Source organism: Gastrolobium bilobum, unplaced genomic scaffold (genome assembly GCF_033153095.1).
Source record: "Gastrolobium bilobum isolate Gb01-03AN ecotype WA unplaced genomic scaffold, APGP_CSIRO_Gbil_v1 utg11321, whole genome shotgun sequence".
Classification (NCBI taxonomy): Eukaryota; Viridiplantae; Streptophyta; class Magnoliopsida; order Fabales; family Fabaceae; genus Gastrolobium; species Gastrolobium bilobum.
In genome coordinates, this window is record NW_026897751.1 from 27,148 (window position 1) to 54,261 (window position 27,114).

At 37.5% G+C, this 27,114-nt stretch overlaps 1 protein-coding gene across 1 annotated transcript; it reads left to right on the forward strand.

Annotated features, from left to right (window-relative positions):
* The first annotated feature begins 13,653 nt into the window (after positions 1-13,653).
* LOC133309865 (uncharacterized) lies at positions 13,654-14,567 on the forward strand. Its single transcript, XM_061510716.1, has 2 exons — positions 13,654-14,050; positions 14,134-14,567. Exons 1-2 carry the CDS (start codon positions 13,654-13,656, stop codon positions 14,565-14,567), a joined length of 831 nt encoding a protein of 276 aa, XP_061366700.1.
* Positions 14,568-27,114: the final 12,547 nt, after the last annotated feature.

Sequence of the window (27,114 nt, forward strand, 5' to 3'; positions counted from 1 at the left end):
TTTTGGGCCCCTAACAAAAAAGCAAGGTCCTCACTTTAGTCGTTTATAAAAAAAATTAGTCCCGAGGTCCCTAAGAAATTCAAAGTAGACCCATTTAGTTGAAATTGTGGTCCCTCATAAATTCAAAAAAGATTCACATTAGTCCCTCAAAAGGACTAAAATAGGTCCACTTTGAATTTCATAGGGACGAAAAAACTATTTTTTTTTGTAAAGGACTAAAATGAGGACCGTGTTTTTTGTTAGGGACCCAAAATAAGTTTTTCTCTTGATTAAAAAAGAGACAACCCCTCCAAGCCAACAATTACTAAAATCAAATCCCTTAATTTCCTCACTCTCTTCACTTGGCCAAAATGAAGAGATAAGGAGGACACATATTCTTCCCCTTATAACCCACCCACTTTGGTTTTAAGTTAGTCCTATTACCGTCCTTACAAAAAAAGGCATAAGCTATTGGGGAATTTATCTATTTCACCATATTTTTCACAGTAACGGTCACCTTTCACCACAAGTATAATAATGAATCAATAATACTTCTATAATTTGTTACCTCAATCGACTTACCATCTTCATCTTTGTGAATTGAGATTGAAGTGTTTATAAGTGAGTTAATGGGTTTTATTTTCTCCATCTCGAAGCGCTTGAGTAACTCTTTGCAATACTTTTCTTGATTGATGAATATGTCTTCTTTCTCTTGCTTTATTTGTAATCCAAGGAAGTAATTCAGTTCTCCTATCATAGATATTTCAAACTCACTTTTAATCATATTAGCAAACTCTTCATAAAGAAACTCATTAGTAGAACCAAAAATTATCATCAACATAAATTTGAACAAGTAAAGTATAATCATGATTTCTTTAAATGTGGTATCTATTTTACCTCTAACAAATTGATTATCAAGGAGAAACTTACTCAATCTTTCATACCAAGCTCTAGGAGCTTATTTCAGAGTTTAGGGTTTAGGGAGTTAAAAGCTCCAAACCTAGTTTTCTCTAGAGTGGTTGAAACAAATTGATCTTTAAGTGAAAATGCATAGAATCTCTTGGTGAACAAAACCTACTTATTGGAATTCATCAAGGAGCCTTTGAGAAAGAGTTATCTCCATTTGAAGTTTAGGGAGATTTATTGTTCTTGGAGTTTTGAGGGTGTTTTAAGCCATAGAAGGTTATGAAGTTGGTCTCTCATCATTCTAAGATGATATATGGTGAGTAAATACTTTACACATGTTTTTATGATGATTTCATGAATTTGAGAATAAAGGTAAATAGTGCTACAAAAATCAGCACACTAGAATGGATTTTGATGTTGTTTTCCTTGTTGTTTATGATGTAACCTTGAGTAAAGTGACTCTTTGATAGAGGAAATTTCATTGGAAACAACATTTGGTTGAGAAACCTAGTTCCTTGAATCTTACAAGAGGGAAAGTTCGTGATTGAGTGTATATGTTGAGTTTCTAGCCATTTGACTTAATATTTGTATGATGTATGTATTGATGAATGCATTTCACCTTGGCCACAGGTTTTCCTTGGTGCTGAGTGGTGATTGTGTTCATTTTGAAGTAAAGAGAAGCAGAAAATGGAAGTCTACAGAAAGGTAAACTTCTGGACCTTGGGGTTAGTCCCCCTATGTGTTCTTCCATGCTCCATTTAGAGTAATGGTAATATGATAAATGGGTATTATAATGATATGATGCATTATGGGTTGATGTTGAGTTGAGAATGATTAAGTTATAATGTTTGAGATGTATGTTTGAGATGGATCTCTGGCCAGTAGATAGATATATGTTTACAGTCACTTTCCTTAGAGCCTGACGGGGTTTTCCTTGGAGTTATGTACTTAAGAAACAAAAGGGTTTCTTGAAAGTGTACTGTATGTATGGAATTTTCTTGAAGCAAAAGGGATCATTGGGAATTTGATGCCTAAGAGACAAAAGGGTCTTTTGAAAGGATCATACTATAACAACTTCCCCTGGAGTCAGCCAGACGGGGACCTCCTTGAGATAAGATATCTAAGAAAGAAAAAAGATTTTCTTGGAAGTTTCCTACGAGTTTAGTTGAGATTATGTATGATTAAATGATGTATATATGTTATGTTATATTGTTGTGATGCATATGAAGTGAAACTATAAGGTGGAGTAATCCTCTAAGGACTCTTAGTGTACTGAGATTTATATCTCATCCCGTTTTTGGATATCATTTCAGGTACCAGTAGTGATAGTATTGGAGTATCATAGGGCGAGAGGCCATTTATAGCATGACTGTTAGCATATGATGTCTGATTATTGTTTTGAGGATATGTAGTCAATTTTGAGCAGATTATGACATGATATATATGATGAGATTCTAGTTTTGTATTACACATTTTGTATAAGCCTTCTTTGTACATTTGACGAAAATCTTGTATAGGAATGTGTAATAAGATGATGTAATAGATTATGTAATTATGTCTATCCATTGAGTTATGTAATATTCATGAGGTGATGTAAGTTTTAATGCTTGCTTGAGATACAAGTCACATGTACGAAATCCTATGCTAATGAGGCTAGGTAACTTGATGAGATTGTGATGTTAAGCAAATATGAGAATGTTGATGTACAATTATGAATGTGAGTTCAAGATAATGAAATGTTGAGGCATTACCATGAGAGTTGGTGTTATGTGAGAAAGGACTATGTAGAGACATCAAACATGTGGTGATCTCTCTTAGCATTTAAGACGAATGAGATCTTATGCACATAAGTTGTTATGTAATCTCATGAGCTTTGATATATGATTGTCCAAATATGCATGTATAAGCAAAATGAGAGATAACTTGGTAAAGAAGCAATGAGAGAATAGATATCTTACAATGCAAATAATGGCATGAGTTGATTGATTGATGCCTAAGAAACCCCGTGAGGTGTTGTAACCAAGATTGTTTGTGTAGATTGAGCTATGCCTATAATGAAATACGAAGTGTGAACAATTAGGTGTTGTGTGGAAAGAAATGGAAGGGGTAAGTTCCCCAAAATTAGTGCCAAACCCAAAATGAACATTTTCATGTTATGGGGAGCACGCTAAAATGCGATGGGAGGGCGTTAAAGCACTCTAAATTCAGGAAAATACTAGACGAGGGCGCTAACACATGCTAGATCGCGCTAAAGCCCACTGCCTAGTATTTTCAAAAACGAGTTTTAGGCTATTATGGTTTATGGGGACTATATGGTTATGAGTTATCACAGATGTATGATATGTTTGAGCATAGTATAATGTTTCCGCACTAATGTATAGGTTATGATTACAATTTTGAATTAATTGCACGGGAAGTATTTATAAACAGAAAAGCAATGTTAACAGTAAAGACAAATGTTATTCCGTAATTTAATTTAACTACTGTGATTGTAATTGTACTTAATGCCATATATAATGATAATAAACCGGTGTACAATGGGGCTTTACAAGGGGCACGTGTAGGAACACAACAGTCAAAATGGAACAAGGAAGAGCAATAACCTTCATAGGGTAAGACCCCGACAAACCTATTTCAGAGCTCGGATTAAGGGAAAAGACCAAAAACTCATAAGCAAAGACAAAAATATTTCAGCCCAATACGACCCAGGAAACCCAATCTAGGGAAGCTGACTAATATATAAATACTAGAAAGTATGAAGAACAAAAGCAACGAAACCCGAGCAAGGCGGTCTAAAGAAAGATCGGCCGAGGGAATGACCGACAAGGAGTGTAGATCTGTAAAATTACATGGATTCTAGAAAAATCATTGCAACTCAAAAAGACAGGGGTAACAGCCCAGCATGGAGTTCAAAGGAAAAGCCCATCCACTTCCAGTAGGGACCTCGATCAAAAAAGTTTCGGTTGGGGGGGGGGGGGAGGAATGGCCGGCATAAGAAGCCAGCACAACAGATTTGAAAGACAAGCCTAAACTGACTTAGCAAGACCCAAACCAAAGCACCCAACACGGATCAAGACATGGCCGAATCTCAGCAGAGAAACTAGGAAGGTCTGACCTCGAACATGGTTTGAGACAAGAACCACAACTGTCGAGCCGATTAAGTTGGCCAAAAAAGGCACCAGCCGAAAGGCGATGGTCGTGGACAAAAGACAAGTCCAGCATCACGGACACAACAACAATTACAACACGGCAGCCCGTACACCCAGACTACTAGGATGAGGGCAACTGTTATGGACCTGACATAAAGGCTCACATTCTAGAAGGCCCAAGAGGAGCAAACAGTTAAGAGAAAAATTAAGCAAATATTCCTTAATTATACTACTCCTAATGCGACCGTAGTGGATCAAGCATTAGACCCCCATTATAAATAAGATGTAAAGCCTACAGGTATGACACACTTTTGACTCTTTCTTAGCTATCTTGTGCACACACCACACCCTTTGGCTATCTCGTTATCATAGTACACAATGATCTACTATTCTCTAAGGTACTTCCCCTATAGGTACCTGAGAGAGGGCACCTAGATCCTATAAAAATATATCAATCTCTAATTGGACATCTCGATCCTTCTAGGATTGAACAAATATGGTTTTGGACTTTCTTTATGCATTGAATCTTGGATCTTGATTCTTCATATGAAGTTTATGCTTGACTTATTAGATTTGAAAATACTTGGCACTTTGTTGGACATGATTTTCTTTTACTATGGCTTGCGACATTAAATTTCTCTTGAAAATTGCCCATGGTTTACCATTGCATTTGATATTGATTTTGTTCTGCAAGTTCTTCCTTCTTGCTCTTGATTCATTGCCAATTTACTCCAAAATTTATTCATGTTCTTTCCATTTTGTTATCTCATTATTCTTTTTGTGTGATTTCATCATACATCTTTAATCTTCACCAATGGGTGAATTTTTTTGTCATTCATTTAGGTTCTTCTCTTTTTTTTACCTATTTATTATCATCAAAACTTATCTTATATCTTTGGTTTTTGAAATTTTTTAAAATATGAAAATTAGAGTTAGGATTCAGAACTAGGGGAACGTCTGGATTCTAACTAGTTCAAACTTTTTGGTTATGGCATTTTTTAGGACTTGATAATCTAATTAAGAAAACATTCCTGTTATTTTATAAAAAAATATTTATAAAATGGTTTAGACATAATTCAATATTTGTATCATTCTTTATAAAATATTTTATTATTATTAATTAAAATACGAATAATTTCCTATTCATACAAAAATATTATTTTAAAATTTATTTATTTATGAGTAAATATTATTTTTGGTCCTCAGCAAATTTCACGGTGCCCGCTTTAGTCCCTAGCAAATAAAAAGACTCATCGTGGTTCCAAAGAAATTCAAAATGGACCCATTTTAATCCTTTTAGGGACTAATATGGGTCTTTTTGAATTTGTGAGGGACCACGATTTCAAATAAATGGGTCCTTTTTGAATTTCTTAGGACCACGATGGGCCTTTTTATTTGCTAGGGGCTAAAACGGGCATCGCGAAATTTGTTGAGGAACAAAGATGGTATTTACTCTTTATTTATTTATTTATATTTTTAATGAAAATTTTATACAACTTTGTTCTTGGAATTGAGGGCTTTTTGACCCATTGGCCCTTCATTAATTAATTAATAACCATTTTACCCCTTATCCAAAACTATCTACCAATCTGCCCCTCTTTAATCGATTAACTTGAAGATTTAATCGATTAAATGGTCAAAACTGAGAGAAATGATGACTTGAAGATTTAATCGATTAAATATCCCTCTTAATCGATTAAATCTCCCTCTTAATTGATTTAATCGATTAAAACTTATATTTAATCGATTAAATATACCAAATAAGCGTAAAAGCATTGATTGATTGCGTTTTGTATTTAATAGGAGCTGATTGCGTTTTGTATTTAATATGAGTTGAATGTGTTTTGTATTTAATAGGAGCTGATTGCGTTTTATTAGGAGTTGCCATTTTACGAGTTGGTTACAGATTGTCACCAATTCAAATTTATTTGTAATTTGTAATTATGAGCCTATTTGTGGGCAACATTTCATTGAAATGAGTAAATATACCAAATGAGTGTGAAAGCATTGATTGATTGCGTTTTGTATTTAATAGAAGTTGATTGCGTTTTGTATTTAATAGGGGTTGAATATTTTTTTGTATTTAATAGGAGCTGATTGCGTTTTATTAGGAGTTGTCATTTTACGAGTTAGTTACATATTGTCACCAATTCAAATTTATTTGTAATTTATAATTCTGAGCCTATTTATGGGCAACATTTCAATGAAATGAGTAAATATTCCAAATGAGTGTGAAAGAATTGATTGATTCCGTTTCGTATTTAATAGGAGCTGATTGCGTTTTATTAGGAGTTTGCATTTTATGAGTTGGTTACATATTGTCACCAATTCGAATTTATTGGTAATTTGTAATTTTGAGCCTATTTATGGGCAACATTTCAATGAAATGAGTAATTATACCAAATGAGCGTGAAAGCATTGATTGATTGCGTTTCGTATTTAATAGTAGCTGATTGCGTTTTGTATTTAATAGGGGTTGAATGTTTTTGTATTTAATAGAAGCTGATTGCGTTTTATTAGGAGTTTGCATTTTACGAGTTGGTTACATATTGTCACCAATTCAAATTTATTTGTAATTTGTAATTCTGAGCCTATTTATGGGCAACATTTCAATGAAATGAGTAAATATACCAAATGAGCGTGAAAGCATTGATTGATTGCGTTTCGTATTTAATAGGAGCTGATTGCGTTTTGTATTTAATAGAGGTTGAATGTGTTTTGTATTTAATAGGAGCTGATTGCGTTTTATTAGAAGTTTGTATTTTACGAGTTGGTTACATATTGTCACAAATTCAAATTTATTTGTAATTTGTAATTCTGAGCCTATTTATGGGCAACATTTCAATGAAATGAGTAAATATACCAAATGAGCGTTAAAACATTGATTTATTGCGTTTCGTATTTAATAGGAGCTGATTGTGTTTTGTATTTAATAGGGGTTGAATGTATTTTGTATTTAATAGGAGCTGATTGCGTTTTATTAGGAGTTGCCATTTTACGAGTTGGTTACATATTGTCACCAATTCAAATTTATTTGTAATTTTTAATTCTGAACCTATTTATGGAAAACATTTCAATGAAATGAGTAAATATACCAAATGAGCGTGAAAACATTGATTGATTGCGTTTCGTATTTAATAAGAGCTGATTGCGTTTTGTATTTAATAGGGGTTGAATGTCTCCAAAAAGGGGTGAGATAACAACATCTCAGTAAGCTCAAGGTTCTTAGAGGATCCTCTAATCCCCTGAGCCCACTTCCTGCATGATAAGTCAGATATAAAACATATATAAGAAATATAGCATTATACATCATCCTCTGGCTAACTATTCAAGGGATCTCCCTAAGAATAGCTAACTAATATGTCCCACATGCCTAGTGTGACTCTCAGGGTCAAGCCATAGGCACTCAACACAAACTGTAGTATGAAATAACTCCAAGGGTCAAACCATAGACAACCTACATACCTATTCACTGGCCAGGAACCTTATACCATACATCATCAGTGCATCATCATAATATCAAGAATCATATATTATCTATATGAATATGAATGAATGCACATATACCACATATCACATACTTTCATACAATTCAACCATAATGGCCACCATCATGATGGGGCCACAAGAGAGATAAGCAACCAAAACCAGGAGTTTACCTCTAGTAGCTTAGCACTAGCCCACACTCCAATATAATACGTATGCTCCAAAATAATCCTCAAGTGCAAGGTTCTCTAGGCACACCTAAAGTGGGAACCATTCATGCCATTAATTATATAGTAATTAATCAAGTCATATACAAGACTTAACCATTTAATGATTCCACATTTCGTGCTTATATGCCAATAATATGCCCATTACTTAAACCATTTATTACTTAATTAAATGTTTTTAGTGCATAAGGAATTGTTATCTTAACACAAAATCAACTATGTGATTTAAGAACTTCAATCATCTTAGAATTACACTCTAAGGAAACTAAGATAACTTGTATTATTTTCAATTCATCCTAGCCATATATATCCTTCATGGCTATGACATATATAAGGTGTTTATTTGTTCCCTAAGTCCACAATAACTCATTAGACACTTAGTCCATTAATAAACTCTCTTAGATTAAGGCATTTTCCACTTAACTTACAACTAATCAAGACAATTATCATAAATATATATCATTCATAATCTTGAACATTAATTATTATAAGTTACTAAGGGGTTCCTATAAATCCACTTAGCCTAATCTCACTTTTACGATTTTTCTATAACTGTACACATTTTTGTTTTCTAGTCACTGTGCGCAACCTACTTGTTATAACATTATCATCTTTTAGTATGTTAATCTAGACTCAATTAAATTTCCAACAAGGTATCATATGTCTCATTTGGATTTCTCTAGCTCCGGTTATCACAGTTTGAAGTTGGACAAGCAAAACTGTCTGCCAACTCTAAACAGAGCCCCAAACATCCGTCACCATTTCTGTGATTCTGGAAAATCTACTAAACCAATTGCTCTAAAATTTTTATACAGATAGCTAGACACATTCAAATTTAATTTGATATATCACGAGCCTAATTTGAGTAAGAAATGAGGAAGAAACAATTCGTTGAAGATACAGACACGTTCAGCCCCTTCACATGATCTCCCTGGCCAATCTCTACTAACGCTACACATATTCAAATCATACCAAATTTTGACACAATATAGCTGACATTTCGAGCTTTAAAATGACTTATGGCACATCTTATTGGACCTCTGTGGAGGGAGATATGCTCTACCAAAGTTATCCTAAAAACTTTTCATTTAACCAAAGTGTGTTTAATTAGCAATTCCTAATTAGTTTTAGTTGGAAACCCTAAGTTACTTTAACTTTAGGATTTTTATATTATTAGGTCACATATGCATTCACACATAGTCACATTAGTAGGGGTGTTCATAAACCGATCCAAACCGATTTAAACCGCAAAAACAGAACCGAAAAAACGAAAACCGAAATAACCGAAAACCGAAAACCGAAAAAAACCGAAAAAAATTACTGGATTGGATCGGTTTTCGGTTTTGATGTTGAAAACCGATCCAATCCAAACTTTTTTTTACCAAATTATACCTATTACCTATCCCAAATAATAGCCGGCCCAAAGTTTTAAACCCACCCGTGCGTTAGCCCATCAGTTTTAAACCCACCCAAAGTTCTAAACCTAATCCATCCAAACTCACTCTTGCCGTCCTCTTAGTCTCTCACTCTTCTCAGTCACTCACGCTCTGGCACCAGTAGCATATCTCTTTCTTCTCAAAAATCAACGTTTGTCTCTTTCGTTAAACAATCAAATAAACATATAACAAAGGTACTATAACACTTGATTTTATTTGCATCAAGGGCATGATAAAGGTATAGCAAAGCAGATTTCTAAATTTCTTCCCGTTATTCGTGTGATGAAGCAATAATATTTTCCTTCATTTTTCGTTGGTTTCAAACAATCGCCTTTTATTTTGTGTGGCTGTGACATAACGTTTTTAAGATCTCTCGCGTTCGCTGCAGTTCTTCTGCTTCTAATCCATGTGAACCAATTCTGATAACCGTTTCACATAATCTTTGATTTTGTGTGGCTGTGACATAATCTTTGAGCCTTTAACTGATGTACAAGACATGTGAACCAATTCTGATAACCGTTTGAATTTTGAAATGTTTTGAAACATCGCCACTTTTTTAAAAATAATTCTTTTAAGTTTTGTTTTTTTGGCTTTTCAAAAAACCGAAAACCGATCCAATCCAAACCGAAAAAATTGGATCGGATTGGATCGGATTTGAAAAAAAAATTCAAACCGATCGGATGATGTAATGACCAAATCGAAGGATTTGGATCAGATGGTTTTTTGCTTCAAAACCGATCCAATCCAGACCGCGAACACCCCTACACATTAGGTCTTAGTTCATTAATTTCACTAATTATATAATGAGTGCTTCTAAACCCCAATTAGGTCCATGTTTAGGGTTTTATTATTAATTAGTTCATTATGCATGGTCCACCTCACTTAAACCTTATATTATTATCTTAATTAGGTCTTGAACTATTATTTAACACACTAACCCTAATTGATCCCTACTTGGCCGAATTATTTAGTTGCTAAAAACAAGGTTTTTTATAACACCTCGCAATTCTAAATTAAATATTAATATATTAAATGAGAATCAAAAGGAATGATTAGTGAAAATCCTGAAAATTAGGCCAAAATACAAAGAAAAGGGCAAAACGGTAAATTAACCATTCACACAACCCTAGGAAGGAAATTGAGTATAAGGTCTTAGATGATAAAAAGAACCATGGAAATGGATTCAGAACGAAAAATTGAGTGGATAGGCAAGTTTCAGAAAAAACAGTGAATAATGTTTTCACCGGGTAAAAATATCGCGGTACGATTGCACCGTAAAACGTGCAGATTGAGTTTTGAGCTCTAGGTTTCAAATATGAGTTATATATGGTTTATAAAACTAGGAAATATGATTTCTGATAAAATTTGATTGAATTAAGTTAGTTTGGGGAAGCGTGCCAATAGTGCGTGCAAAAGCTTAAAACAGTGTTTTCTCCGAACGACCGAAAAATTCAAGATTCATCTGATCAAGTATAATTAAAGGAGAATGGTTAATGTTAAAAATTATAGTTTCTAAATAGGTTGTGAATATTTGGACGTTTAGTAAAATCGGAGGGAAATTCAAATGAATTTGAAATCGCGTGAGGTGGCGGTAGGACCCACCCCACTCAAAACCACTTAAGACACATCACCTCCCCTCACTATTCATCATCTTCTCCCCCTCCTAACCTTGCAAACCCGCGGCCTTCACCCCAAAAACACCATCCTTGTTGCAAAATTTCATTTCATCACAACTTGGTCATTTTTCCTCCGAATCCATCGATTTTTGTCTTAAATCTTGTTGGAAAACACCTCCTAAAGCCATTGGTAGCAATCTTAGGCCTTGAAACCGTCTCTTTGGGGAGATCTTGGCCAAATTCAGATTTGAATTTTTGAAGAAAAGTGATGTTCATGGAGTCATTTGGCCTTCCATTGCTTGGATAAGTCTTGGAGGAGTATCACGCCTTGGTTGTGAGTATGTTTCCACCTCATTTCCATGGTTTATTTGTAGATCACATTTATGAACCCTAAACCTTTAATTGTTGATGTGTGATGTTAGAGAGCTCAAATGAAAAATGGGTATTAGATGAATGTGTCTTAGAATAATGTGTATTAGTTATAAATGCAATGAAAATTTTAAGGGAAAAATATGATTTTTGTAACTTAGAATATTTTGAGGTGTAATGACTTGAATTTTGAAAATGTGTTAGAATGTTGTTGGTGAGTTGTTGGATGATTATATGTTGGTATAATGGTATTGTTTGAAGTGTGGAAGGGTTGAAAATTGAATGAAATCCCTTGGAATTACATAGGTAACAATTCGGCCATTTAGGGAAGTTTAGGGAATTGAGGTTGTTTGCATTACTTGGATGATGTTTTAAGTGTTAAAATGGTACTTAGACGGGTCGTGTGGTGGTTAGAAAGTGAAAGAATCAACGAAAAATAATAAATGGTGTTAAGGATCATAAAGGATCCTAGAGTGAATTATTAAGCGAGACGACGTTTAAAAGACGTAAAATGGAAAAACGGAACTTGATTTAGCCTTTGGGCAACCTAAGGATATATAATAAAATGAGAAAGAAAATTTAAAAAAATAAATTTTGAATTAAGCCTTGTTTGGCCGAACCTACCTAGTGTGGGTGTAGAAATTTGACGTTTTTCGCGTTTTGATAGAATTTTCATGTACTGATGATTCGTACATGGATATTGTAGGTTGTTGTACGTCGATTTGAGCCCCGAACCGTGAGTCGGTGGATTGCCCTTGGTCCTGGACCAAGTGGGATTGAGGTAAGTGGTTGAATCATGCTTGTATGGTTGTAAATTGCATGTATTTGTATGATATTTGAGTAATTGAGAATGTCCTCTGTGTAGGCACTTTATTAAGTAACAAGTTTGGAAAATAAGCTGTTGTGGAGCTAAGTGGAGGAACATATTGAGGTAACCTCTTAGTACTGGGGCTTGTTCCCCTTGTGTGTTCCGCTATACCCGTTGAGGGTGATGGTAGGAAGTGTATATGAGTAGTGTAGAATAACATGAGCATGCATGTAGTATTTATGAGGGTACTTATGTATCGAGTCTCTAGCTAGTAGACAGTATAGCATTCGGGAAGTTCGCACTTCCACTGGATAGGTCTCCGAGAGGGAGTTCCAGTTGACCTAGGGTCGTGGTGTGTGATCCGGATAGGAGCACACTAGGAAGTCTCGGGTGTATGCGAATGGGAGGGGTACCTTGGTTGATGTTCTAGGAACACGCCTTGGATGAGACCCAAAGGCTTATATGCCGAGGACGTTGCGTGGTATTGGTAGCTACCATTCCCGCTTCGTCGTATTTTGTATTCCTATATTCCCCAGTTTCTCTAAATCCTTTGCTTTATCCCATTGCGTGTTATAACTCATTGGGAAGGTAATTAAGTAAGAAAAAAAGATAGCTAAAGATGAAGGTCTGGTCTTTTGCGATGTGTCCGCAGAAAAATAATAACTGAACCATGTTCGGATAGGTAGAAAACATAAGATTGAGAAATTGGCTAAGTGGGTTTATGGGAACCCCTTAGTGTATTGTATTGAGTAAAATAAGATATAAAAATAGTTTAAACAAGTATTCCGCAAGAGTTACAGTTAACAGCTTTTATTTATTACGCTTTTTACGATTTTAAATGATCGCGTAATAAACAGAAAAAATTTACTCGCATTTTTATAAATGAATTGTTGTGATTGTAACTGCGCTTAATATTATAATTAATGTTAACAATACCGGTGTACAATGGGCTGTTACATTTTATGGTATCAGAGCAGTTTTGTAAGGGAACTCTGATAGTGTATAACTGTATTTTGTGTTGCATAGCTATCTGTGAACTGTTTATGATTAATGTATATGTGATTCCTCAGTGTGGGTCTGATCAGCTCATTCCTTTGTGTTACATGTACAAATATTATGAGTAGGGCACGGGGTCGCCGTGGAACTCGAGGTGCAGGGCGTCTAGCAGCACCAGATCCTATTACTGCAGTTCTGAATGCTCTGCAGGAAGAGACTGCTGCCAATAGAAATATGACCGAGACCCTGATGAAAAGTAATCAAGATATGATGCATGCCTTCATGAATGAGATGAGAAAAGACAGGGCTCGGCACAGGAGGGATGATTCTCCTCCACATACGGCTACGGAGACTCATACCCGGACGTTATTTGTTACACCTCACCAGGAAGGGAGTGGTGGTAGTCGTCAGTCGGGCGAGGCTAGTCATCACACTGCTGATCCTACTTATATCCCAAAGCCTTCTGTGGATCCTTCTGTTGTTGCTCAGTCGTCTGGGGTTGCTGAGCAGGTATTTGTTGGTACTGATGAGCATAGGCTCCTTACTTTCAGAAAGCATAAACCACCAGCATTTCAGGGGTCAAGGGACCCGAAGGTTGTGACTACCTGGTTGATGGGTATGGAGAAAATATTCCATGTTATGGGGTGTCAGGACCCCCAGAGATAATTGTATTCTGTCTACATGCTTGAGGGGGATGCCCACGAGTGGTGGTACAACGCATCTCGCCCTTTTACTATTCAGGGGGAAGAACTGACATGGGCTTTGTTTGAGCGATTGTTTCATGAGGAGTATGAGTATTTTCCCCGAGATGTTCGGGAAGCGAAACAGGGTGAGTTTGAGAAATTGGTACAGGGTACCATGACTGTTGATGCCTATATGGCGAAGTTCAATGAGTTAGTGAAATTTGCTAATTATGGGGGTGTGCTGCCGACTCCTGAGTTTCTGTCTGCTAAATTTCAGAGGGGTCTGAATGAGAAAATTGCAAAGACGATGTCAAATACTGTAGTGAGGAATTTTGCAGATCTAGTGACCCAGTGCAAACGAGTTGAAAGTGTTTATAGCAGATATCTGAAATCTGGTTCTTCGAGGACATCTGGTCCTCCAAGTAATAATAACAGAGGTGGCTACCATCAGAATAACAATAGAGGTAGGGGGTTGCAGGTAAGGCAGCCTCCGGGGCAGTTCAAGAGGGGTGGTGGTCAGAGGAGCGGATAAATGATAGAAGTTCTAATCCTAGATGTGACAAGTGTAAGAGGTTTCATCAAGGCCCGTGTATCGTGGCTCCAAATGCTTGTTTTAAATGTGGTAAAGTGGGGCACTATGCCAATAATTATTACAGTAATACTGGGCAGGCTGCGAATCTGCAGGCCTTGCCATCTGTTCCTACAGTTGGGCGTGTTTACACTACAAATGTGCAGCAAACAGAGAAGGCACCTAATCTGGTTAAAGGTATAATTTTTATCTCAAATATTGATTTGTCTGTGTTGTTTGATTCGGGAGCTACACATTCGTTCGTGGAAGAATATGTTGCTAAGGGGTTGGGGTTAAAAGTATCACGGATAATTCCCCCGATGCGTATTACTACGACTACATGAGAGGTTAGTGATTCCTCCTTTATTTATAAAGAGGTCGGGTTTGTCTACGAAGGCATGGGCTACATTATTGATTTGATTATCTTGCCCCTGGCATCTGTTAATTTGATATTGGGCATGGATTGGTTGTCTCAAAACTGCGCAATGATTGATTGCTGCGGTAAGAGGTTAATATTGTCTCATGAGAAGCCCTCGGTTACTCCGTCTCCCTTTTTGTCTATGTGTCAAGCTGTTAAAGCCTTGAAGGCTGAAGATCAGGGTTATATTTTCTTGGGTGGATTGGTGGGTGGCAAGGAGATTGAGATTTCGACCATTCTAGTGGTTAATGAGTTTGTGGATGTGTTCCATGACGAGATACCAGAATTTCCACCTGAGAGAGAGATTGAATTCTCGATTGAATTGTTGCCTGGTGTGGGGCCTATTTCCTTGGCTCCATACCGAATGTCGCCACTAGAGTTGACTGAGTTGAAGAAACATATTGAGGAGTTGTCTGCAAAGGATATTATTAGACCGAGTGTGTCCCCGTAGCGAGCACCAGTTATATTCGTGAAAAAGAAGGATGGAAGCATGAGATTGTGTACTGACTACCGGCAATTGAATAAAGTTACGGTTAAGAACAGGTACCCATTGCCGCATATTAATGACTTGTTGGATCAGTTGAGGAGTGCCTGTGTGTTTTCTAAGATTGATCTCCGGTCCGGATACCATCAGATTCGGATTAAGCCGGAGGATGTGCCTAAAACGGCATTTCGTTCTAGATACGGACACTACGAGTATCAGGTGATTCCTTTTGGGCTTACTAATGCCCCGGCGGTGTTCATGGACTATATGAATCGTATCTTTAAACCGTATTTGGATCAGTTTGTAATCGTGTTCATCGACGATATCTTGATCTATTCTAGGAGCAGAGAGGAGCATAGTGAGCATCTGAGGACTGTATTGCAGATATTAAAAGATAAAAAGTTGTATGCGAAGCCATCAAAGTGTGAATTCTGGCTATCTGAGGTCCAATTTCTGGGTCATGTTATTTCTGATAGAGGTGTTGTGGTAGATCCAAATAAAATTGATGTTGTTATTGACTGGGAACGACCAAAAACTATTACTGAGATCCGGAGCTTTCTGGGTCTTGCTGGATATTATCAGAGGTTTACTGAGGGGTTTCCCACAATGGTGCTACCATTGACCCGATTGACACGAAAGGATACTCCTTTTGTATGGACCCAGGAATGTGAGAGGTGTTTTCTAGACCTTAAAGAGAAATTGACTACTGCTCCAGTGTTAACCCTCCCTGATCCAGAAGGTGAGTTTGAATTGTACTATGATGCTTCCAAGAAAGGTTTAGGGTGTGTGTTGATGCAAGAGAGGAGAGTGGTTGCTTATGCTTCCAGGCAGTTGAAGCCTCATGAGGAAAATTATCCGACGCACGACTTGGAGCTTGCTGCTATTGTGTTTGCCTTAAAAATCTGGAGGCATTTTCTGTATGGGATGAAGTTTGCTGTGTTCAGTGATCACAAGAGCTTGAAGTATTTGTTTGATCAGAAAGAGCTAAATATGAGACAGCGGAAATGGGTTGAATTTTTAAAAGATTATGACTTTGAGCTGAAATACCATCCGAGTAAAGCTAATGTGGTAGCAGATGCACTGAGTAGGAAGTCTGTCAGCGTGTCCCAGCTGATGTTGTGGGATAATGAAGTGATTGAAAAATTCCGTGATTTGAAATTGACGTATGTCTTTATTGGTAGTGTGGAAGAATTCAGGTGTTTACGGGTTGAAAATGAATTACATGAGAAAATCAAAGAAACTCAGATACGGAACGACACTATCAAGTACTTGAAAGGGCAGAGTAGGATAGCTTTGGATGAGCAGGGAGTATTAACGTACCAGGGCAGGATTGTTGTGCCCAAAGAGTTAGCAGATGAGGTAATGGAGGAGGCCCATAAGGGTTAGTATGTTGTACACCCAGGTGCCACAAAAATGTATCAAGATCTTAAAGCTAAGTTCTGGTGGCCTGGGATGAAGAAGGATATTGCTGAGTATGTGTCGAGGTGCTTAATTTGTCAGAAAGTCAAGATAGAACATCAGAAACCTGCTGGTTTACTTCGGCCGTTGGATATACCAGAGTGGAAATGAGAGAGCATCTCTATGGATTTTGTGGTTGGTTTTCCTCGTACGCAGGCTGGTCACGATTCGATTTGGGTTATAGTGGACAGGCTTACGAAGTCTGCACATTTTCTGCCCGTGCGAGTGGACTTCTCTACGGAGAAACTAGCTAAGTTATATGTAAAGGAGATTGTAAGGCTCCACGGGATACCAGTTAGCATTGTTAGTGATCGGGACCCGAAATTCACTTCTCACTTTTGGGGAGCCTTGCAGTAGGCTTTTGGCACTCAGCTCAGGCTGAGCACTGCGTATCATCCGCAGACTAATAGTCAGACTGAGAGGACCATACATAAACTTGAGGATATGTTGAGAGCTTGCACATTGGAGCAGGGTACTGCTTGGGACAGGTATTTATCACTGGTGGAATTCTCGTATAATAATTGTTTTCACTCCAGTCTGGGCATGGCACCGTATGAGGCATTGTATGGACGGAGATGTCGTACTCCTACTTGTTGGACTGAGGTAGGTGATAAAGAGAGATTTGGGCCGGATTTTGTGCAGGAAACTACAGCACAGATTGAAATGATCAGAGAGAAACTAAAACAGGCACAGAATCGACAGAAAATTTATTATGATAATAGACATAGACCGCTGGAATTTGAAGAAGGTGATCACGTATTTGTGCGGTTATCTCCAGTTACGGGTGTTGGACGTGCATTGGGCGTGAGGAAGCTGAGTCCTCATTTTATTGGGTCGTATCAGATAATGAAAAGAGTGGGATTAGTGGCCTATCAGCTTGCCTTGCCCCCACAATTGTCAAATCTGCACGATGTTTTTCATGTATCGCAGCTGCGGCGTTATATTCCGGATGAATGACATGTGGTGATACCGGACGATATTGAAATTAGAGAGAATTTAAAGACTCCTATAGGTCCTATTGAGGTCCTCGACCGCAATGAAAAGAAACTTAGAAGCAAAGTGATTCCAATGTTAACGATTCAGTGGGAAGGACATACACCTGAGGAGGCTACTTGGGAGCGGGAGGATGAGATTCTCTGGCTGTATCCTGAGTTAGCGGACATGTATGAATTAATTTTGCAGACAAAATTCTAAAAGGTGGGGTGAATATAACACCTCGCAATTCTAAATTAAATATTAATATATTAAATGAGAATCAAAAGGAAGGATTAGTGAAAATCCTGAAAATTAGGCCAAAATACAAAGAAAAGGGCAAAACGGTAAATTAATCATGCACACAACCCTAGGAAGGAAATTGAGTATAAGGTCTCAGATGATAAAAAGAACCCTGGAAATGGATTCAGAACGAAAAATTGAGTGGATAGGCAAGTTTCAGAAAAATCAGTTAATAGTGTTTTCACCGGATAAAAATATCGCGGTACGATTGCACCGTAAAACGTGCAGATAGAGTTTTGAGCTCTAGGTTTCAAATATGAGTTATAAATGGTTTATAGAACTAGGAAATATGATTTCTGATAAAATTTGATTGAATTAAGTTAGTTTGGGGAAGCGTGCCAACGGCGCGCGTAACAGCTTAAAACAGTGTTTTCTCCGAACGACTGGAAAACTCAGGATTCATCTGATCAAGTATAATTAAAGGAGAATGGTTAATGTTAAAAATTAGAGTTTCTAAATAGGTTTGAATTTTTGGACGTTTAGTGAAATCGGAGGGAAATTCAAATGAATTTGAAATCGCGTGAGGTGGCGGTGGGACCCACTCCACTCAAATCCATTTAAGACACATCACCTCCCCTCACTGTTCATCATCTTCTCCTCCTCCTAACCTTGAAAACCCGCGGCCTTCACCCCAAAAACACCATCCTTGTTGCAAAATTTCATTTCATCACAACTTGGTCATTTCTCCTCCGAATCCATCGATTTTTGTCTTGAATCTTGATGGAAAACACCTCCTAAAGCCATTGGTAGCACTCTTAGGCCTTGAAACCGTCGCTTTGGGGAGATCTTGGCCAAATTCAGATTCAAATTTTTTAAGAAAAGTGATGTTCATGTAGTCATTTGGCCTTCCATTGCTTGGATAAGTCTTGGAGGAGTATCAAGCATTGGTTGTGAGTATGTTTCCACCTCATTTCCATGGTTTATTTGTAGATCACATTTATGAACCCAAAACCTTTAATTGTTGATGTGTGATGTTAGAGAGCTCAAATGAAAAATGGGTATTAGATGAATGTGTCTTAGAATAATGTGTATTAGCTATAAATGCAATGAAAATTTTAAGGGAAAAATATGATTTTTGTAACTTAGAATATTTTGAGGTGTCATGACTTGAATTTTGAAAATGTGTTAGAATGTTGTTGGTGAGTTGTTGGATGATTATATGTTGGTATAATGGTATTGTGTGAAGTGTGGAAGAGTTGAAAATTGAATGAAATCCTTTGGAATTACATAGGTAACAATTCGGCCATTTAGGGAAGTTTAGGGAATTGAGGTTGTTTGCATTACTTGGATGATGTTTCAAGTGTTAAAATGGTACTTAGATGGGTTGTGTGGTGGTTGGAAAGTGGAAGAATGAATGAAAAATAATAAATGGTGTTAAGGGTCATAAAGGATCCTAGAGTGAATTATTAAGCGAGACGACGTTTAAAAGATGTAAAATGGAAAAACGGCACTTTATTTAGCCTTTGGGCAACCTAAGGATGTATAATAAAATGAGAAAGAAAATTTAGAAAAATAAATTTTGAATTAAGCATTGTTTGGCCGAACCTACCTAGTGTGGGTGTAGAAATTTGATGTTTTTCGCATTTTGATAGAATTGCCATGTACTGATGATTCGTACATGGATATTGTTGGTTGCCGTACATCGATTTGAACCCCGAACCGTGAGTCGGTGGATTGCCCTTGGTCCTGGACCAAGTGGGATTGAGGTAAGTGGTTGAATCATGCTTGTATGGTTGTAAATTGCATGTATTCGTATGAGTTTTGAGTAATTGGGAATGTCCTCTGTGTAGGCATTCTATTGAGTAACAAGTTTGGAAATTAAGCTGTTGTGGACCTAAGTGGAGGAACATATTGAGGTAACCTCTTGGTACTGAGGCTTGTTCCCCTTGTGTGTTCCGCCATACCCGTTGAGGGTGATGGTAGGAAGTGTATATGAGTAGTGTAGAATAACATGAGCATGCATGTAGTATTTATGAGGGTACTTATGTACCGAGTCTCTGGCCAGTAGACAGTGTAGCCTTCGGGCAGTTCGGACTTCCACTGGATAGGTCTCCGAGAGGGAGTTCCAGTTGACATAGGGTCGTGGTGGGTGATCCGGATAGAAGCACACTAGGAAGTCTCGGGTGTATGCGGATGGGAGGGGTACCTTGGTTGATGTTCTAGGAACACGCCTTGGATGAGACCCATAGGCTTATATGCCGAGGACGTTGCATGGTATTGGTAGCTACCATTCCCGCTTCGTCGTATTTTGTATTCCTATATTCCCCAGTTTCCCTAAATCCCTTGCTTGATCCCGTTTTGAAAAATGGTTATTTTATATTATTTATATGCATCGAAGTGAGCCATTGGGCGGAGTTTTCTCCATAACCTCTGTGTTACTGAGATATATTCGTATATCTCACCCCGTCTTGGGGGCTTTATTTCATGAGTTAGCAGTGGCACCGGAGCGGCGGGCAAGAAGCCCGTAGGTTGAGTCATTGGAGGATTAGCACCTTTTTGCATTTTGATGGCCACTTGGCCTAGGCTAGACTTAGGGCATGAACATCTCATATGTATGCAGGATGAGTTTCATAGTCATATTTGTCCATGTCGTTTTGCCTAAGTCTAGTAGTTTATGTCATTTAAGCTTATGTTTCAATTTGTAAGTTAAACTTGTAATATTTGTAAGTTGTAATATTTGTATGAGATGTTGTAAGTATACATTGATATTGATGTAATATGATGGAAGGGATTTAGGCCTATTTTACGATTATGATTATATGCTTAAGTTGAGAAATTGCATGTAAATGGACTTTGGTGATTGAAATAAGTTAAGGAATTATAAAGTGAGCCATATAATATGTATTGTGTAATAACTATAAACTGTGTTGGGTTGTAAGTGGCCCAAGGTGTTGTTGGTCCTTGTGTGTGCCACCCATTGGTTATTAGGTACATTTGAGGTGTTAGAAGCATTTGCAAATTTGGAGATTTTAGGAAAAACAAAAGAAACTCTGGCGAATTTTATGTAGAATTGGCAGAATTTAGGTGAACTTCGGGAGAGCATATCTCCCTCCACATAGGTCTGATAGGGACATCCCATACGCCATTTTAAATTTTCAGATGTCCTCTACATTGTGTTAAAATATGAGGAAATTATGGGTTGTACGCAGCCCTGTAGAAACCTGTGAAAACGGACTGTCCAGAACTCACCTGTGCAGGGGCTGTTTCTGGCAGTTTTTGGGAATTTTATTCCTGCTTCGTGTCTTGGCCAAATTAAGTGTATGATATTTCAAATTGAAGATTGGGGTGTCTAGTTTATGGTATAAAACTTTGAGAGCATTTGAGTGAGTGGTTTTTCTGAAGTAATTCGTGGAGTGAAGGATGTTTAGAGCTGTTTTGGGGTTGGATGGCAGTTTTGCTTGTCCAACTTCAAATGACCCGGAGCTAACGAGATCGAAATGACTCGTGTGATGACTCATTGGAAAGGTAATTAAGTAAGAAAAAAAGATAGCTAAAGATGAAGGTCTGGTCTTGTGCGGTGTGTCCGCAGAAAAATAATAATCGAACCATGTTCGGATAGGTAGAAAACATAAGATTGAGAAATTAGCTAAGTGAGTTTATGGGAACCCCTTAGTGTATTGTATTGAGTAAAATAAGATTTAAAAATAGATTAAACAAGTATTCCGCAAGAGTTACAGTTATGGTCACAACTTTTATTTATTACGCTTTTTACGGTTTTAAATGGTTGCGTAATAAACGGAAAAAGTTTACTCGCATTTTTATAAATGAATTGTTGTGATTGTAACTGCGCTTAATATCATAACTAATGTTAGCAATACCGGTGTACAATGAGCTGTTACATTTTTAGCTTGTCAACTTCTCCATTTCTTTAGTTAATTAAGTCTTACACTTAATAAATCCACTAATCCATTATTTAATTAAATTTTAAACATAAAACCCTAATCACACTAATTAGGGCAGACTTGATTGAGTGGTATTATTAGAGTTCAAATCTATTCCTTGATCAAAATTAGTGTTCTTAAGCTTAAAGGTTACATTTTTAACATTTCTATTGGTTCAACCCATAATTTTCCACATTTTCCAACAGCAAGAATCCATTTTTATCAATTTAGAACATCAACCCCATGATGAACACATATTGGCAGAATTGTGCATGTGGGTGGGGAGGTGTTTTGGTCACAATTTCACCAAGGTTTCATGCTTACTTCCTCAAATGAGCACCAAGGCTTCAAGCTCCTATCTTTCTAAAGCAAAAATGCCTTCTTTCCACAAAGAACACACCTTTAAGAAAGACATATATTTAGGATTCAAAAACAAAACTCAAAGGTGGGATTTTTCAAGAACAAGGTTCAAGAAACTTACACTAAAACAGGGAAATAAGCACCAAAGTGGTGTTCTTCAAGAAGAATTCAAAGCACCATCACCATGGCTTGGACATACTCAAAAACTGTTGTTGTATGGAGGCATATGCACCACAAAAATTTTGTTTTCAAGAACAAAAATGGTATGTTCTTGAAGAGGAGGATGAGGGAAACAAGTTTTGTGAAGAGTATTTGGTGATTTGATGGAGTTTTGGTGGTGGAAAGCTAGAGAGAAGGAGGAGGAACCTTGAAATTCAAAATGTTAGAGAGAGAGAGTGAAGGAGGCGCTGGAAATCTGAATGGGAAGGGTGCCCTAGTCTTTTAGGGTTTTGACCAAATCACTTAAGTGACTTTCTGTCTTTTAGTGACACCGGTGTAAATTTTATCTGAACTGTTATCAATTTTTCCTCCCAAAACCTCCAAGACTCAAACTTTAAGTAATTAATATTAAGTTTGTCTAATTATCATGTTCCTAACTTAAAAATTTGATTAGTAGATCACAGATCCACTTACTGTTGTTTAATTGCACTGTATACTTTATCGGTGTTTTTAACTGTACCCGAATTTCATAATCTTCTTAACTTTAACATTATTGGTCTAATTATGAATTTTTAGGCATATGTTGGTCTTTCTTTCCATTTTCTCACCTTTTTCCCGTTCTGGGATTCTACCGGCTGCTCCTACAGTAGTACAAAGTACCTAGCATAAGGGACTTTTCCAAAATACCCCAATATGTGTATCAAACTTCATCAAATCATATACTAACCTCATCTATGATAATCATATCATCACAATAGCTCTCTAACTTAAATTTGCTAAATTGGGGTTATTCTACTTACTGTTATTGCGTCTGCAGTAAAAAATAACATATGAAAATCCACCTGTGTAAAATACCATCAATATGGATATCAAACTTCTTAGAATTTCATCCTCATTCCATTTATGACCCTAAGGTCTTCATGGTAATCCTCTAATTTCAAAATTATAAAATTAGGGTTATTATATTCACTACACCTTTTAAAAAGATTTTGTCCTCAAAATCGGATCATACCTGATATCAAAATTAGGATATCGCTGGAGCATATCATCCTCCTGCTCCCATGTGGCGTCCTCTGGTGTCAATCCTTCCCATTTGATCTTGACCATGGGGATTACTCTATTTCTAAGCCGCTTCTTATCTCGAGCTAGAACCTTAGAAAGTTTAACAATGAACTTCAAGTCCTTCTTAACCTTTACATCATCAGGCTGAATAATGTGTGAATTATCATATATGTATCTGTGAAGTTGACTCACATGGAACACATCATGTAAATTCGCCAAGTTGGGAGGTAGAGCAAGCTGATACGTCACCAGTCCGACCCTTTTTATTATTTGGTAGGGTCCGATGAACTGTAGACTTAACTTTCTAACTCCCAAAGCATGCCCAACACCTGTGGTTGGTGACAATCTAATAAATACATGATCCCCTTTAGAGAACTCAAGGGGTCTGTGCTTTGCATCATAATAACTCTTCTGACGGCTTTGTGCTTTCTTCAGTCGATCTCTAATCATCTCAATATGTTCTGTAGTCTCTTGGACCAATTCTGGTCCCAGTATATGCCTTTCTCCAATCTTCGTCCAACATGTAGGTGTCCTAAACCTACGGCCATACAAGGCCTCATAAGGAGTCATGCCCAAGCTGGTGTGATAACTGTTATTGTAGGAGAACTCAATCAATAGACACACATTTCCCTGCTCTAAAACATATGCTCTCAATATATCCTCCAATGTCTAGATGGTTCTCTCTGTCTGACCATCCGTCTGCGGGTGATATGCTATACTCAATCTCAATTGAGTACCAAAGGCCTCATGCAATGCTTCCTAGAAGCGTGAAGTAAACATGGGATCCTGATCACTGATTATACTTTCGGGAATGCCATGAAGTTTCACAATCTCTTTGACATACAATTTGCTAGCTGCTCCGTGGAGAAAGTCATTTTGACTGGAATGAAGTGGGCGAATTTAGTCAATCTATCAACCATAACCCAAATGGAATCAAATTCATCCTAGCTTCTCGGCAATCCAATAACAAAGTCCAAGGATATGCTCGCCATTTCCACTCTGGAATATCTAATGGCTGTAATAATCCAGAAGACTTTTGATACTCAATCTTCACCTTTTGACAAACAAGGCACTTGCTCAAAAATTGAGCTATATCTCTTTTCATCCAGACCACCAAAATTTTTGCTTCAGGTCTTGGTACATCTTGGTAGCACCTGGATGGATGATGTACTTGCCCATATGGGCCTCAGTCAACACTTCTTCTACCATTGGCCCCTTCAAAACTCTCAGCTGGTCCTTGTAGTACTTTACATTAGAAGTATCTATGAATATAAACTCTTGCTCTTTCATTCCTTGAATTCCTTTATCAAGCAATTGAGCCATTTTAACTCTTTCCACAAGTGAATTTAGTACTTCAACTGTAGTCATAAAATATAGTCTCAAGTGGTGTCACGAGAATTCTCAAATCCCTGAACTTCTTAATCAATTCATACTCTGCAATCATCATGCTAGCCACACTCGTAGTCTTCCTGCTCAAGGCATCAGCCACTACATTGGCCTTTCCAGGGTGATACTGAAGGTCAAACTCATAATCCTTCATAAATTCCATCCATCTCCTTTGCCTCGTATTAAACTATTTTTGATCGAACAAGTACTTCAAGCTTTTGTGATCATTATAAACTGTGCAAGTAACATCATACAAGAAATGCTGCCATACCTTCAAGGCAAAAACCACAGCCGCTAACTCAAGATCATGAGTAGGGTAGTTCTCTTCATGGGGTCTCAACTGTCTAGAAGCATAGGCCACTACCTTTCGCTCCTGCATCAACACGCACCCTAATCCATACTTGGATGCATCACAGTAGATCTCAAATCTCTCTTCCGGGTCAGGAAGAATCAAAACTGGTGCGGTAGTCAACTTATCCTTCAATTCTTGAAAGCTCACATCACACCCACGGGTCCATGCAAATGGCACCCCCTTTCGGGTTAATCTAGTCAATGGCAAAGCAATTCTTGAGAATCCACTGATAAAACGCCTGCAGTATCCTACTAAACCTAGAAAACTTCGGACTTCAGTAGCATTTTTGGGTCTCTCCCAATCCAACACCGCTTCTATTTTACTTGGATCAACAACCACTCTTGAAGATGAAATGACATGACCAAGAAACTGGATCTCATGCAACCAGAACTCACACTTGGATGGTTTGGCATATAACTGAAGCTCCCTCAAAATTTGCAAGACTATCTTCAAATGCTCCGCATGCTCTTCTTTACTCTTGGAATAGATCAGAATATCATCAATAAATACCACTATAAATTGATCTAGATATAGTTTGAAGATACGATTCATATAACTCATGAACACAACTGGGGCATTAGTAAGCCCAAATGGGATCACTAAATACTCGTAGTGCCCATATCTGGATCGGAAAGCCGTCTTTGGGATATCCTCTGCCTTTACCCGGATCTAGTGATATCCGGACCGAAAATCAATCTTTGAAAATACTGAAGCACCCCTAAACTGATCCAACAAATCATCAATGCAGGGTAGGGGTACTTGTTCTTCACCGTTACCTTATTCAATTTCCTGTAATCCGTGCACAACCTCATACTCCCGTCCTTCTTCTTCACAAAGATTACTGGTGCACCCCTAGGAAATACAATCGGTCTAATGAACTTCTTACGGGACAATTCTTCAATCTACTTTTTCAACTCTGCATGCTCTACAGGTGACATCCGGTAGGGAGCCAAGGAGATAGGCCCCACACTAGGTAATAAGTTAATGGAGAATTCAATCTCCCTCTCTAGAGGAAACTAACGAATTTCTTCTAGAAACACGTCCTCAAATTCACACATTACGGGGATATTAGCAGTTGGTTCCTTGGAGGCTCCTACTAATCCTTCCAAAATAATGTATCTCGCATCTCCCTCATTTAGAGCCTTCTTTAATTGCGGTACAGACAAGTACAAACTGTCCGGCTTCTCTCCCTTTGCAGAAAAGAAATCCTTCTGCTACAACAATCAAGCATCACACCATATCGGACCAACCAATCCATGCCCAGAATAATGTGTAGATTTATGCACTCAACACTATCAAATCCACCATATACTCTTCTTTCTCAAATATGAATCTGACTTCTTTGCACTTCAAAGAAGTAGAAATAATATCCCCGGTGACAGTCTTCACTACCATAGGAGGCGTGAACTCATAAATGGGCAGATGCAACCCATTAGCAACAAATTCCGATATGAATGAGTAGGTAGCTCCTGAATCAAACATAGCATCAAAAGTATATCCTCTGATAAGAATGGTACCTCTGATCAAGTTAGGCGACCTACTTGCCCTGTGCGCAACTGTATGACCTCAAATAATGGATATACAAGTTATCATGAAATACATGTGATTAATCATATGTACGTCAAGAGATGATGATCTCTTGTATGGATGAAAATGAATCCTCTCATGTCTAATTTTGACATAATCATGTTATGTGAAATATCTCAAGTATCCATTAGCAAATCAATGGTTAAATTATTTTCTCTTTTTTTTACGAGCACAATAATTAAAGATTATGGATTTATCTTGCACTATTGGTGTGGTGGAAATGAGTATATGGGTTTGTTTCCCTCAAAGGGATAAAGTATGTCAATATAATAATGATATTATGAGACAGAGATATGAATCAATGCTCAACACAAGAGTCGCTGCGGATCTCATGTGAGAGCTAAGAATCAAGGGAAAATGATGTGCACGATGGCTCTGTGCGAAAATATTTTGGCAGAGTGATAGTATGAGAATGTTTATGTAAAAAGTGTCTCTTCAATGATAGAAGATGGACGTTGGTGTAATGTTT